Below are 14801 nucleotides of genomic sequence, written 5' to 3' on the forward strand. Positions count from 1 at the left end.
CGTAAGGGCGCCTGTTGACTAATAGCCAGCATCTATTTGCAATTTGCCAGTCTCTCAATCAATTATCTTTACCCACATCGCCTTCTACCGTCTCTTCGTTTTTTAGGGGGGAAGGGGGGGTGTTGAAGGCAAATGGGAAGAAAGGGTTGAGGGTAGAGATGGGACAAGATGGGATTTTGGTTTCTTCAGACCGAATTTCGCACATTTCGGCAGGCTGGGTGACCTCATCTGGTGAACCGAGTGGGACTTGCCCTGCCTTGGAAACTCGAGGCTTGGCAAGCTAAGCACTGATCTGCTATGACGTAGGTCAAGCTCTTTCGTCCCGCCGCCGCTGCTTCCCCCACGACGGTTGGCTGTCGTCCATTGGCTGCAACGACTGCAAGCCATCAAACCCTGGGCGCATCGGATATCAGGGTCCTCTCTGGGGTCTGGACCACTGATGATCGCCATTGCATTTCTTCCAGGCTTCTCCCTCCGGCCATCGGACTGCAGAAACACAAGATGTCGTGGTCCTTGACAACAATCCATCGGGTGTACAACATCGGAACATTCCCAGCACGCACAATGCACGTCAATTGATCTCAGATGCCAAGACTTGCATTATTTCGACACGAGATGATTGGCTGTCATGTGCGAGGCTCTCTTTAACCAGATGCTGACGTCTGACGATGACTCCATGGTGTTTTGGACGATCTGCTTGTCTGTGGCACATGTCAGCTGAAAAGAAACTTGGGAACTTCGATGCACGATTACGTACTGGCTCAGAGTTAAGGTGCTCAGGGGTATATTCTGAGCATGTTCCAACTGCCCCATGGGACCAAGTAAACTCTGAGACACGATAACCTCGTTAGCATTCGATGCAGGTCTTGAGATGTGACCATAACATCTCACCATTGCATCTCATGAGTGACGTATATGCGCCCCTGGGAGGTGTTTGGGTCATCTGTTGGATCATGAGAAAGCCGTCTGTTTGTGTTTGTGAAGAACTGGACGGCTGATGTTGGTTGCTGGCATCTGACATGATGATCTTGGTACGAAAAAGCAAAGAGAAAAAAAAGAAACATGCCGCGCTTGCTTCGACCTGAAATTTGCTACAGCCACACACGCCGTGATATATGCCAAAATTCCAAGTTGAGTTGCCATGGGATAGTTACCTTGGGTAGCCCTTGAAAACTACACTCCACCTTCTCTACACGCTGCGCTCTTATCCCGTGGGATCTTGAAGCGACGTAGATTCCCGAATTGGGAAGCCGTGAACGACAAGCGCAGGGTGAAAGATGGGCACCCGTGCCGATGGGTCGGAGCCCAAATGGATATCGAATTGTAGATCATGTTCGGTGTATCCCGCAACGTGACCATATTCAGACATCGGTTCTTTTGTCCACGTCCCTTGATTGGATGGCTATATGGGCCGATCAAGGTCCTTGGCAGGAACCATGGCATAGGGTTTGATTTATCGTCCCATATTGGTGGCAACAGCCAGCTCACTGGGAACCTCCGTCTTTGATTCAAAGAGGGGACTTGGCTGAGCTGGATGACATCTCCACTTTGATCGTACCTTATGCTAGGTATGAAGGTGTATGTTGAGGCACCAGTGCTGACGGCAAGGCAGAATAGACCCTGAAGAGCGGCAACAGCTCCTGGGCCGGCGAGGAGACCACTCATGGCGAGGAAAACCTGAGCTGTTGTTGAAGTGAGAAAAGAAACCAGGGGAGAAGGAAGAACTGACGTAGGGGTGATCGTCGAAATAAGGTGATTTTCGTGGCCAAACATAGGAGCCGTTGGCCGGTTACAGTCCGCTATGAGGGCGCAGCATCCCCTGATTGGATGTTGGGTCAATCCGATCTGGCCCAGCATGGCATAAGCCTCCCAGTCGGTACGTCACTGAGCGGTTATGAAGTCCTGAAAATCTGGTAAACCAAGGAAATTTCCGTCATCAAACGTACGAGGGATGGAAAAGAGGCCATGCATCTCCTATTCTGGACTTTGTTAACAAAAGTCATGTGCCGAACTCGTGATTCTCGGCCAGCCATACCATTTCGACTTTGGGAGATCTGGATGCGTGGGGTGCCTGGAGGCTCCCGTGGGTGCTGACCCAGGATCTCATAACTCCCCTGCCTTCTCCTCGCTCGAGGATGGCCGTCCAGACGGTTAAGTGTGCTTCTCGACCAACTGCTCCGTGATCTCAAAGACTCACCTCATACCTGCCAACCACCCTCACCAAATCACCACCAAACTTCAAGTTGGAGTTTCTTGGAGGCCTTATTCCCGTTATTGAATCCGCCTTTGGTGCATGCCGAGCCCAACACATCACACCTGTCGCCTCTTGCATATTATTAGTTTGCTCGCTGCCAGTTGTTCCTGAAGGTGAGTGGCGTGGATGCTATAATGATTGGCGGGAAACTAACATGGCAATTGTTCAGTGCAGGAAGGACCAGCGGGATTCTGGCGAGATATAGCTGCTGGAACCGATCAATAGCTGATGTGTCTCTGATCACAGGGTGTACATTCCCAACATAAGTCCAAGGTGAGATGAGATCCAAGCATTCCAGATAGTGGCCTGTTGCTAATCCTACCAAGATTCTGGGACCTGCTCAGCTGGATGGCATTATGATGGACTGAGGACAATGGAGGTTCGCCAAGTGTATGTGTCGGTTTGAGTCCGTCACTATTTCAGGAACTTGGGGTGGTTGCTAACTGTTTTGATAGGACTCTGTACTGAATATCGCCACGCTGAGAATGCGCACACACGGCACTGGGAAGGCCCCGATCAACAAGCGTCGGCAGCCCCAATTGCCGATCGCCAGCTCCCGAAACCCGCTAAAACAAACGGCCCCCAGCCCGCTAGCGAGTCTCACCTCGGGCTGCAACACCTCAGCACGACAGGAGACAGCCCAAGTCCAGGTCTTTGAGAGAAAGTTCGGCTTCGACGTCGCGGCCATGTGCGACTCGATTGGCTGTGTGTGTTGGGGGGTGGTGGACGGCCGGTTTGGATTTTCTGCACCGGTTAGCACACGCTCTGCTGTTGGCTCATTCGTTGATCGGTTTCGATGGGCTCTCCCGACCGGCCATGATTGGCCGCGTCCGTTACACATCCCCCGCGACCACCATTCTGGCCAGGGTCCGCGCAGGGTCCGACCTTATTATCCAGAGCCGCATCAGGATATCAACTCCCTCAACAATCTTAACTTCCTCCTTGGATACCATCTCGCCTCGCTCCCTTCATCAGACCAGCAATCGCCCGCCCTTTTGGCCGCCCTCACCATGGACTTTTCCGGCAAGGACCTCGAGGACATCCAGCGTGTCGCCGGCCTCTTGAATCTCACTGTGGACGAGCTGCTCGAGCAGAGCCGTGCCCGCACCCAGCTGGCCGAGCCTGCCACCACACCCATCCAGCAGCAGCAGCAATCCCTCCCCCTTCATTCCTTACAGCCGCAAGCCGGGCATTCGACCTGGTACCAAGCTCACCCCCTTCAGAATGAGCATTATCGACCCCCTGTGGAGATAGACCTGGAATCTCTCGAGTTTGAAGACGATCTTGCTCAGCTGCCACAGGAAACTTCCGTGTCACATCTCCAGGGGACCACGGTGGAGCTTCTGAACCCTCGGCGCTCAGAGTATGACTGTGACGTGGGAATTTGGGATTTCGAGATGGTTGGAGACAGCTTTGAATTCGACAACGTCCGCTATCGCCCTGGTCATGAACAGAGCTCTTCGGTCTCGGCCACCCCAATGCAACTGGACTCGGAATCATTGAGCGACAACCTACGCGAAGAGCCTGTCATTGTGGACGACGCATCGACGGACTGGGCACTTGTGCCTTCGCCACCTGATTCGCAGTCCTCGGCCATGTCCCCTTCTTCGGGCTCGGGAGAGAAGCGTTACCCTGCTCTTGCGCCGAAAGCTTCCAGGTCAAGCTCTCACTCGGTATCAGAGGGCTCCTCACATCGTGTCCGGAAGAAGCGCAGTCCGTATGAAGGCAGCAAAAAGACCGACACACATCTCACCCGACAGGTGCATGCCTGTGTCAGATGTAGGATGCAAAGGAATAGGGCAAGTTTTTTTTAGTACTTCATTGTCCTTTCTCGAGAACTAACACCTTTTAGTGCATTCCCGATCCCAGCAACCCTCGCGGCCCTTGCTTGACATGCCAACAGAGAACCGTCCGCATGAGCCGGCTGCCATGTCTGCGGTACATGGTAACAGACACCATACTCTTCCGGACTGGGCTCGACTACATGCCCTTTTACAGAAACCACCCCATGATAGGTCCCAACTATGGCGATTTTCACTTGGAGCGGGAATGGGTGCCAGGTCCATCCAAGTATCTCTGCTTGGGACAGATTGGATCCATGAGCTTCAAGGTAGAGTTGAGACAGTTCGTGCCGCCCTTGAACTCGGGAGATGTGGATTTGAAAAACAGGCCCATGTATGCCGTCCCCTGGGCCGTGGCCGACCCGGAAGCTGTGGTGCAATCAATCCACGAATACATTGATCGCGGCATCACACGCTACATGGACGCCTATCTTGACGACTCGGATGACCTTGTCTGGGGAATCTTTCAGGCTGCCTACCGGGCATCCATCTTCCCTGTCCCGGTATGTTGTTGTTGGCTGTATATCGGTTCGTCTTGTTACTAACATGAATGCCCGTGACCAGAATGAAATGCTTCGGAAGACGCTCAAGCTGTGGGTGGCTTGTCGATTTGTCGAGTCCAAGTGGCGGTGCTGGGCTGCGGCTGGATGGGCCGACGACGACATCAAGGCGTCGAATCCTCAGGACCCCTTTTACAAAGACATCGATTCCCTGCCTCCGTATCTAGACTACCAGGTGGCATCCATCATCATCCACCGCATCCTCAGTCCTCTCCGAAAAGACGTGCTGCGTGAACTGCAAGCGACGTTCAACGTCCACAGCCCCAATGATTGGTTCATCAGCTTCCTGGCTTCGTTCATCTTGCTGCAAAACTACGAAATGCAGATGCTCTTCCAACAGCAGTTTGCGTCCAGAAGGAAAGCCAGGGTAAGTCACATCTCCCGGGCCCGGGGAGCCGCGCTTTGCTCCGATGAATGCGCTAACCCGCCTGGCTGCTTTGACAGGTAAAGTACCTTGACATGCCACTCGTCAGGGCCACGAATTCGGGGGCGAAGACGATTCTGGCTCACTTCCACTACTGCTACAAAGGCCAGCAGCTGTTCACAGAGGGATTTAACTGGAACGCCCCGCGAGTGCGTCGGATGGCGCGCCTGGATAAGGAACAAACCGATTTTATGGCGCAGTGCCGCGACATTGTGGTCAAGAAGGGTAAGACAAGCCCTCAGCTGGTGTTCTGTGTACAGCACTGACAGTGACCAGGCCCCGTCTTTGAAGCCATCAACCACACGGACGAGTATCACAAGAAGTATTGGTATACGAGCCAGCTCTTCGACCCAGATTGGACGCCTCGCGATACGCTGGAACATGCCCCGCCGGCCGAGATGGAGGCTTGAAAGTGGCCTGATTTCTGCCCATGCTTGTCTCGTTTTGGTAATGTGGATGACCTGGTTGTGTGGCCAGCAGGGTGTGAGCTGAACGAGAGCCCCTCACTTGACAGCTCGGGTCGAGTTCGAGACCAACGGGAAGCCAACGGGTCGATTAGCACACGAAATGTAGACTCCGCCAATAAGCAGCCCCGCTCTTATCACCTGCAGTGTGCTCGCGCGAAGAGGAGGGGGGGCGTCGTCCTAAATCCGGCATGGGCTATTGGGTAGGCGTGCAGTCGACCCCTCCTGCTGTCTTACCTTACCCGACATGGAAGACCCTCATTTTGCGGAGTTGCGACTTTCTCGGAATCTTGAGCCGCATCACATCGTGTTACCAATTCGCACGGCTTCGTGCACCCACCTCTTTTACAAGACGCGCTGTAGAAGCCTATATAGATGGCTCAGGGGCTGCTGGATGTCCTTTTTCCTTCCGGAGCATCACCAGCAACAGCCTCGACTCATTCGTTATTATTTCCACAACATTCACAATGGGCGCCGAAACCATCCTCTCACATACCGAGCATATCCCCGCCTGGGGTGATTTGACGCTGACTCTGAAGGGTGAGCTGGCCCCTGCAACCATAACACCCAAGCTGCCAGACGAGATCAGCGGCCCCCTTGCCTGGAACCCTTCAACCTTTGAGTCTGACGCCGACTACACTATCACCCTCGACGACAGGGAGATTAAGGAGGTCAGGTCTGCCCTCTCCCACTTCAACGGTACGTCGTGTTATGCCTCCTGCCTTGTAGCTGGTTCTAGCTAACAAAAAGAAGAGCTCGACCTTTCTGGAAGCGAGGTTTCTACCACCACTTTCCCGCTTCCCACTCTCGGCCCAAAGCTCAGGCAGGCTGCTGAGGATGTCCACAACGGAAAAGGCTTTGTTGTTGTCCGAGGTATCCGGGATATGCAGCCCGGCGAGTTCTCACCCGAGGACAAAATCATCATCTTCCTTGGGATTTCGAGTTACATTGCCGGTGCTCGGGGAAGGCAGGATGAGAACGGCAACATGCTGTGTAAGTTCAGTGCTTCTAAGTTTAGTGCCGCGTAACTAACGAGAGACAAGCGCATATTCGCAATGCCAAGCTGTCAAAGACACCACAGTCCCAGCGCCCAACCAGATACTCATCTCGTGCTTCTGTAGGTCACACCAGGCCATATGTCGAAGCTGCTGGCCGCTGACCTGTTCTGATCTAGACGTTCCACACCGACACATTCTGTGATATTCTTGCTCTCCAGTCGCGCAGTAATGCCATGGAGGGCGGAGCCACCCTTGTCTCGTCCACCTGGACCGTCTATAACAAGCTCCAAAAGGAGCATCCAGATCTCTGCGAGCTCCTTGCGCGGCCCATCTGGCCTTTTGACAGCCGGGGAAGCTTCTTCCCCTGCAGCACTCGACCTCTGCTGTATCATCACGACGGAAAGGTCATGATGAACTTTGCTCGCGAACCCCTGCTGGGTCTGGAGGATGTCAAGCGCAAGGCGGGTCTTCCTGTACTCTCACAGGGGCAAAAGAATGCCCTGGAAATTGTGGAGAGGCTCGCAACCGAGGGCCAGATAAGCATCAACACCGAGCCTGGTGACCTGCTCTTCATCAACAACCACGGGGTTCTCCACTCACGGGAAGAATTCACCGACGCTGTCGAGAACCCTCGCTATCTCGTCAGAATGTGGCTCAAGAACGAGGAGCTCGCTTGGGATCTCCCTGAGGACCTCCAGTACGGCAACTCTCGAATTTATGACCGGGACAATGGTCTCGGCGAGAGGTGGAATCTGGCGGACACTCCCCGTATCGAATTCGCCGTGGCTGAGCGGCTTACCTCTTGAGCCGCATCTATCTAATGGGTAATGATTGTGATGACTGGGACAAAGGGCAAAAATCAGGCGTTGGGGAAACGGAGTTGAAGCGTAGGAGGCTTGACAAAAGCCATACTTGTTTTTGGTTTGGGTTCTCTTTTTAACGCATTTTTAATTTCTTGGAGTCATGGTTTTTTCACTTTTGGCAGTTGGTCTTCTTGGCATTCAGGGGTTTGCACGCAGCTTTGGTTTCCGAGACATTGAGCAGAATCACAATCGATGATTTTACTTTTTTGGACAGCGCCTCCCAATCGGGAAAACGACTCGGGGGTCTGGTGTTTCTTCTGGGAATTTTCGTTGGCACCAACAGGCAGAAAAACAGATAGCGGGTTTTAGGGCAGACCCCCCGCCATTCAATGTGGATGCAAAGCCACTTGCTAGATCACGACGCTATGGAAGGCTTGCCAACAAATCTGGCGGCTACACCTAGAGGTAGCCAGCAAAGCAAAAATCACTAATCGACAAATCACAGAGAATCCAGATAATCGCACACAGTGCGGCGTTAGTACATAATGTTCTATCCGGAGAGGGATAGCGAAGGGTGTTTGGACGGCGAGAGGTGTGATTGGGACTCGGTGATCTAGCCCTATGCAAACCCAAGGAGAAGGGGCATGGACTTCTGCAACCCTGTCATCTGCAGCAAGGGACCAATATTTGCGGCTGTTATACCTGTTTTCTCCCACACTGTCTCATCTCAGGTGCCCAAAAAGGACAGGAACTTGTGAGCGTGTGGAGAAAATGCCCGTGATTTGACAGGCTGACTGCAGAACCTAGGAGGAGGAGGGGCGTGTACATGAAGGGTGCTCTCGTTTCCTCATCGGACCGCTGCTGATGAGCGGGAGCCGGCCAGTGAGAGGACGGTCCGGTCCCGAGGGCGGGCAGGACTGGCTGCGGGTGTTGTGGAAGGGTAGGTGGAGCAAGCCATCTCACATGTGGGCGTGGTTCGTGGGCTTGCATTGTTGTGTCCCCCGATTTTGGGGTCTTAGGGTCTCATTTCCTTGGATGATGGTGGGGGAGTGTCTTGGTGGCCGGGTTTGCTCGGCATTTGTGAGTTGATATTCGGGAGTTGGGGGCGGATAGAAGTTTGGATTATAGTCGGGTACGATTGTAGTTCTCAGGGTCCTCCCACTATGTTGGTCGTGCTGGTTCCCGTCCACGCCGTCGTACACGGCTGTTTACCACGAGACTGGTTGCTTGGCACTAGCGTAGGGCTGGTGACCGGTTCGACAGAGGTATGTATGAGCGATGCGGCATATTCCTTCTCCGAGATGGAAATGATAGACCGGGGATCGACCGGTTGCCTGCCGAGGCCGGTAAGATGCGGGGCAGTTAGGGTGCTTACTCACTATTAGTCAGCCAAGTACAGTGGGGTCCCACGAGGGCGTCATTGAAAAGTTTGTCAAAGTTTGAGGATATAGTGGTGATGCGGTCCCCTAGTTTTGCAACGAGACATGGTATCACAGGACTGCCGGAGTGGTGGAAATCTCATGATCTTGGCGTTACATGCAAAAACATGTGAGTGAGCTTGTCTTCTGGGCCTGGCTGGTGTTACAGTTGCGCGTTTCGGAGTTAAAGACCAGATAACATTTGTGAAAAGTGAAAAGTGAAAGATGATGAGGCCCCGCCCAAGGCTCGGCTGCCTACTTAAAACGAGAGTTTGGGAGCCTGGCATACAATGGATTTGTTTGCATTCGACAGCATCATTGACCGGTCACTACCATCGCAGGAGAAAGCATGGAACTCTCAAGCACCGTTGTCGCCGACGTTCTGACCCCTCTGGCAGTCTACCAACTGCAGAAGCCAGTTGAAGAACACGCTAAATCACCAGAGAATAAAGATACCGCTAGAGGCCAAAACCTAGCTTGGAACCGAGACGACTTGATTCGCAGTCTTACGCCCTCAGTCGACCCAAAATGGAGAATCGATGGAGTTGATACCGACGGCAGACGCTTCTTCGCCTTGCCGCTATTTGCCATAGACAAGCAGCCAGTCCGAATCGATGTTTGGCTCCCACCTTTTGAGGAGTACCCCCTCGAACTTCGAAGCATCTTGAAACCCGATGAGGCCATGTACACCCCCAGAGACCAACTTCTTTCGCTTCCCATCTCAAAGTTTCTGCTCAAGACTCTCGAAGAGTGGTCACCTACCGTACCGGGCTTTGAGCGAGACTATCTGGCGGCTCCTTTTGGCTCTCGCATCATCATCGCTGACATGGCCGCCTCCACCCGAGACATGACTATTTACCTGCTGCCTGATTACGACATTGAGCAGAACATGTGCAGCGTCGACCAGCTCAAGAAGGCCTGGTGTAACAAGGTGAACGAGGAGGACTGGCCCCCTACCATCGATGTGAGTGAGCTCAGCTTCAAGAAGCAGATTCACGAAGCAATCAGTCTTGTCACCTTGCCAGGACAATTGGGCGACCGGGTAGTTGCGCTCAAATCGTTGCTGAGAGACCAGCGATACATGTACAACGAGATCAAGACCCTTCTGTCACTCCGACCTCATGCCAACTTGGTGCCAAGGCCGCTTTTTCTCGTGACGAAGAAGGCAAAGTTTGGCGGCAAGAGGGGGGTTGCAGGCTTCGTGATGGAGTATTTTGAGGGCGGATCCCTCAAGGACTTGCTGCTTAGGAACAAGGCTGAGGGAACCGAGTTGGACATGCGCCAAAAACTCCGGTTTGCGAGGCAGTTGACAGAGGTCTTGATTCATGTCAATCAGCACCGATTCGGGTTCTATCCGGATTTGAAGCCGGACAATCTCGTCATTCGCTCCGACGGGAAGACAAAAGAGGTCATGGACCTGGTGTTGCTGGATTTGGAACAGCGAGGGGGTTGGTTTTCGTGGAGCCCCCCTGAGGTGCTGTACGTTGAGTATATGGAGATTCTTGCCACATGGCTTGACTATGAACACGGTCAACAGAAGCAACGCGCTACCGAGAGGTTGCAGAACTGCCTTGGTAGCTGGGAGGCCACTACCCAGTCGACGAGGTACAAGGACCAGGATGGTGGGTTTAGCTTTGCTTGGAAGGCCCTGTTGCAGGAAAGGCTGGAGACAAACAGCAAGAGGTTGGAAAGAGCACAAGTGTTTATGCTGGGGAAATTGTTGTGGTGTCTGTTCGAAGGTGAGGCGAGACTGAGGTGTGGCATTGACCACGAAATTCTCCAGGAAAATGATGCACAAGATGCCATTGGGTTTCCGCACTTCGACAACACACCCAAACATGTGCAGGACATGATCAGGGAATGCACAAGGGGGGCCCCAGAATGGGAGGTCGATGAGAAGAGAGGACGGAAGACTGGGTTGACCCTGAAGGGTGGTAAGTTGGTACAGACCAAAAGCATCAGTGTCGATGAAGTCACAGATACTGCGACAAGAAAAATCGCTAGAGCTTTCTGGGAACGAGAGCTGGAGCAAGCCAATGCTTTCATGGATGAGTTGCTCTCGTGCGAGCGACCGGGTATCGATGCGACAGGCTGCATCCTCCCCGAGGCAAAACGTCGGCCACTGCTTTCAGACATACTTTCGAGGTTGGTCGAGTTTGAGGAATGTGTTTGTGACGAGTTATTTGCTTTTGAGCTGGAGCGAGTGGGGCAGATTCAGAGGTAAAGGGGTTTTCAGATTGGTGTAAGCCAGCGCAGGATTAGGTATTTCTTGAGTTCAACTCGGCTAAATATAGTTTTGCCTGCAGTATCATAAACAATCACTCGGCAATTTGCGACGTGCCATTCTATCTTGATGCTTGATTACGAAGGTTTATCTAATGGCTTCCCATCGTGATTAATTACCCCAGTAGACGCTGGTCACGTTCGCCGCCCAAGCTTGCCCTGGAGCTGTAGCACATCGAGTTCTCCCCGATGTTGTTAAGCAAGTCAAGCTAGGAACCGTTGTCCTGAGATCGCCCGTAAAGGAAACCCTGCCTTTGGTCAGCATCAATCTTGTAAACAAGCGCATCAAGACACTCACGGTCGACTAGCGTCCAGGTCACTACACTTCCAATCCGCACTGAGGGATAGACTCTGCGTGGCGGCATCATACCGGAACGCACAAGCCGTGGGTGTTAGACTCTGCTCTCCAACACTCTCCAAAACACAAGGATACCATGCGGTTGACCCGCCCTCTGTGACAGACACCGAAACGCCGGATCTGAAAAAAGTAGACGGGTAGCCCGTGAACGCGGCTCCAGTGTTGAGCTCAATGCCGAACCTGATGCTTCCCAGGTTCGATCCGGACGCTACTATTGTTTCAAAGTCGGAGAATCTATACGATGGAGCGACAACTGATGAGATTGTGCAACTTGGGGCTGTGGGGAGAGGGTCACCAAGAGAAAATGGCGGGATTGGCTTTTCAGAAATCAGGCGGCCGGTAAACGTGGCTGGGTCACCAGCGCAATAGGTTGTCGTCTCTCCGACAGCGGAACATTCGAGTGGGAGCCGGGCAGTGCCAACACCAAAGATCTCAATGCTGTACGAAGCGTCAGCAAAGTTCAACACTCACACAGAGGAAAGCTTACGGCTGGGCAGGGTTCGCGTCATCACAGAACCACGTCTCGTTGACTGACAGGACAAAGGAGCCAGGACTAAATGTGAGGACAGTGTTGATGTTGTATTTTGGCGCTCTGGGCCGTCCAGTAGACTGAGCTGAACACTGCATAGTCGCAGGGGCGGTGCCGGTTAATGTCCCGAAGCAAGATGCACGGTAGTCGGTGATGGTATTTCTCAGTTGGATGAAGGCGTTTCCTCCTTCAATCCTTCCGGAGACGTTCCGGAGATTCAGCTGAGTGGAAAAGACCTCCCACGACGGTGTTCGTGACCCGGCTGCGCAACCCTCCTTGTCGTGACCAGAAGGCCCAGGAACTGCTGATGGGCTCAGCGGGAAGGGGGAGCTGAGGACAGACTTGATCAAGAGGGGATCGGTGGACGAGGGGGCGCAAGCGTCGGTATTGCAGGTAATTGGCAGGGAACCCTCTCCTTGGGCAGCAAAGTTGAGCCTATACAACAACAGTGTCAGGACTGATCAGAAATACCAAGTGAGAGATGACGAACGGTCTTGACGGAGTAAGATCATTGCACACCCATGTCTCGTTTATTCGCACTCGAGCTACGGCCGCCTCCAGCTGCACCGAAGCAAGCAAAGGAGAGCTGTCACTAGTGCAAGCTTGCCATGTTGACGTGTTTCTTGAAACCTGACAACTCAGTTGAGCTGATGTGTTGGTGGCTCGGTTGAGTGTCTGAAATCGCACAGTCGTTCCGCTGGATTCGAAATCTTCAATGAGCCAACTGGAGACTGTGAACGAGTTTGTCGTGCAGCCAGCGGTGAGTTGAGCAATGGCCAGAATATTTGGGATTGCTGGTGACAAGAGAGCGGCTAGGGTCGCAATGAAGACGATGGACGGCGCCATCTTGATGTACGGGCGGTTTGCACCGACGTTCCAGAGTCCAAGCTAGACAGCTCTGTTTACATCACAAACATGCTGGGAGTTCCGGTCATTTTATTATCTGCGTTGGAGAAGTGATATCTGGACCCCGCAGTTCTGGCCAAGGGTGGCGTTTATTGGGTTTAGATGAATATATTCCGGCTCAATCACCGTACCTGACGACAAGACCGGTAAATGACATGACGGCTGATATGCACACGCGAGAAGCGCTGTACAACCCGGATATTGGAAGATGTCGTCTCGGCTCAACAGCCTCAGCCGCCTTTCCACGTGGGATGAAATTACTTATATGTAGAACATGGAGGGATAATATCCTGGTTTTGATGACCCGGCTGCGGAGGACCAAGGCCTGGATTCATGTTGCAGGAGGATTGTGATGGTAACGCCAAGATACAGCTGTGATCAATATTTAGATTCCCCCCAAAACCCAAGGCTACCTAATTGACAGCTCCACCATATGTTGCTGCTGCAGGCCTCAAGTATCGGTTGTCTGCGATGGGGTTCAGCGGTAATATCGACGGCGGCGGAACGAAGGCCGCAGTCCTCCACAAGCACGGGCCACCCATCCTTTTAGGATTTGGCTGTACATTGATTTTGGCTAGTCTCAAACAGCCCGAAGCAATACGTTCAGATAACGCCTTCGACCACCGAGATACTGCGCATTCCGGAATTAAGATAGGTCTCATATACCTCCATCCCGTAATCAATTCCCAAGTTATTTCCTCACACTCTAGGTCCTAGGTAAACTCAATACACTGTTATAGTGGAAGGGAAGTGACAGGGCCAAACCCTCCGCAATGAAACTCAGTCAATTAGAATGTCGTCTTTGCTTTCTACATAAGAAAGACTCGACACCGACGCCGAGGCAATGTCTTTTCTGCCTACAGTACCTTAGTTAACCTAAATAAAGTTACCCGTCCATTATTACTCCCTTGTTAGGCATGTCTTCGCCGCAGAGACACCTATATTCCGCCAGACGCGTGTCATTCAACCGCTGGTTATTGACACTTGTGGCGTTTGCTTAAACTTGAATGCACCCTCGACAACCCTCTTGTGGTAGTAGTCTGTGTAGCTGGTCCCATTCGGAGCGTAATGGCGATATGAAAAGGCATGCCACATCTCCCCCGCAGCGGCAAGCGCCTCCACCATGTAAAACCACCATTCCATGGTGGGAGATAGTTGGCCTCCTTGAGATCGAATGTACTCTTCCTTGAGCTGCTGGTACCTTTGACCCTCCTCGATTGCCTTCGACCTCAGGACTTCTTTGGCCTCCTCGATAGACATTCCGTTCCACTTCTGGAGCAGGACAATCGCATTGACCAGCCTTGCGCCATTTGTTTGATGCGCAAGCAACTCTTTCTCCCAACAGAGGATATTATTACCCTAAACGCTCTCAACCTTCAGTGGCTTAAACACTTGGTTGATAGACTTTCTTTCTTCCGCCGAAATGTGAATACCACTTCCGAAAATGGTACATTTAAACATGAAACTGATTCAACGTCAGCACCCCAAAACTGCTTACTACTGCGCCCGGAATTCTTACTTCCATTCAAGGTCGCGTATACGCTCCAGGGCATATGGTTCGAGAGTTTGATAGGTATTAAAATGACTCCATACCGCAGTTTCCGCCTTTATCTAAGAGTTGAACAAAGAGATCACCACAGGTCCCTGAACCGGATCGAGCTCGGTTAGGCGAGTAGTAACCTTGGAGAAAGCCACTTTCAACTTAGCGCTTATTTCCTCGCGATCGCCAAGGACACGACGGCCTTCGATGTTATTATACTCGCTGTCGAACTACGAAAGATTGGTACCCCCGTACAAAGCTAACAACACTGGACTATACCTCGCTAGCGGGAGGAAGCTCGCAATCTGGACCTAATCAGTTATTCTCCGATGGATTGTAGTACAATCCGTGGAGAAGCGCACCAAAAAAACGCCCCACTTTAGAAACAGGGTGTCACGGCGGTTGCACCGTGACCGTCGTTGA

General features: G+C 52.6%; 4 protein-coding genes across 4 annotated transcripts; 3 read left to right on the forward strand and 1 right to left on the reverse strand.

Moving 5' to 3' along the window:
* Positions 1–2739: 2739 nt before the first annotated feature.
* PODANS_3_10510 (uncharacterized protein) lies at positions 2740–5489 on the forward strand (the record flags this gene model as incomplete). Its single annotated transcript, XM_001903543.1, has 5 exons — positions 2740–4053; positions 4107–4598; positions 4660–5022; positions 5106–5304; positions 5356–5489. The coding sequence occupies 5 exons, from the start codon at positions 2740–2742 to the stop codon at positions 5487–5489; spliced, it is 2502 nt and encodes an 833-aa protein (XP_001903578.1).
* Positions 5490–5734: 245 nt separating this feature from the next.
* PODANS_3_10500 (uncharacterized protein) lies at positions 5735–7347 on the forward strand (the record flags this gene model as incomplete). The annotated part of the gene is made up of 4 exons (XM_001903544.1): positions 5735–6242; positions 6297–6536; positions 6587–6660; positions 6718–7347. 4 exons carry the CDS (start codon positions 5735–5737, stop codon positions 7345–7347), a joined length of 1452 nt encoding a protein of 483 aa, XP_001903579.1.
* Positions 7348–9111: 1764 nt separating this feature from the next.
* On the forward strand, positions 9112–10986 carry PODANS_3_10490 (uncharacterized protein; the record flags this gene model as incomplete). The annotated part of the gene is made up of 1 exon (XM_001903545.1): positions 9112–10986. One exon carries the CDS (start codon positions 9112–9114, stop codon positions 10984–10986), a length of 1875 nt encoding a protein of 624 aa, XP_001903580.1.
* A 171-nt stretch (positions 10987–11157) lies between these two features.
* On the reverse strand, positions 11158–12778 carry PODANS_3_10480 (uncharacterized protein; the record flags this gene model as incomplete). The annotated part of the gene is made up of 4 exons (XM_001903546.1): positions 11158–11293; positions 11344–11841; positions 11939–12367; positions 12423–12778. The coding sequence occupies 4 exons, from the start codon at positions 12776–12778 to the stop codon at positions 11158–11160; spliced, it is 1419 nt and encodes a 472-aa protein (XP_001903581.1).
* Positions 12779–14801: the final 2023 nt, after the last annotated feature.

This window comes from Podospora anserina, chromosome 3 (assembly GCF_000226545.1).
Source record: "Podospora anserina S mat+ genomic DNA chromosome 3, supercontig 3".
Taxonomy (NCBI): Eukaryota; Fungi; Ascomycota; class Sordariomycetes; order Sordariales; family Podosporaceae; genus Podospora; species Podospora anserina.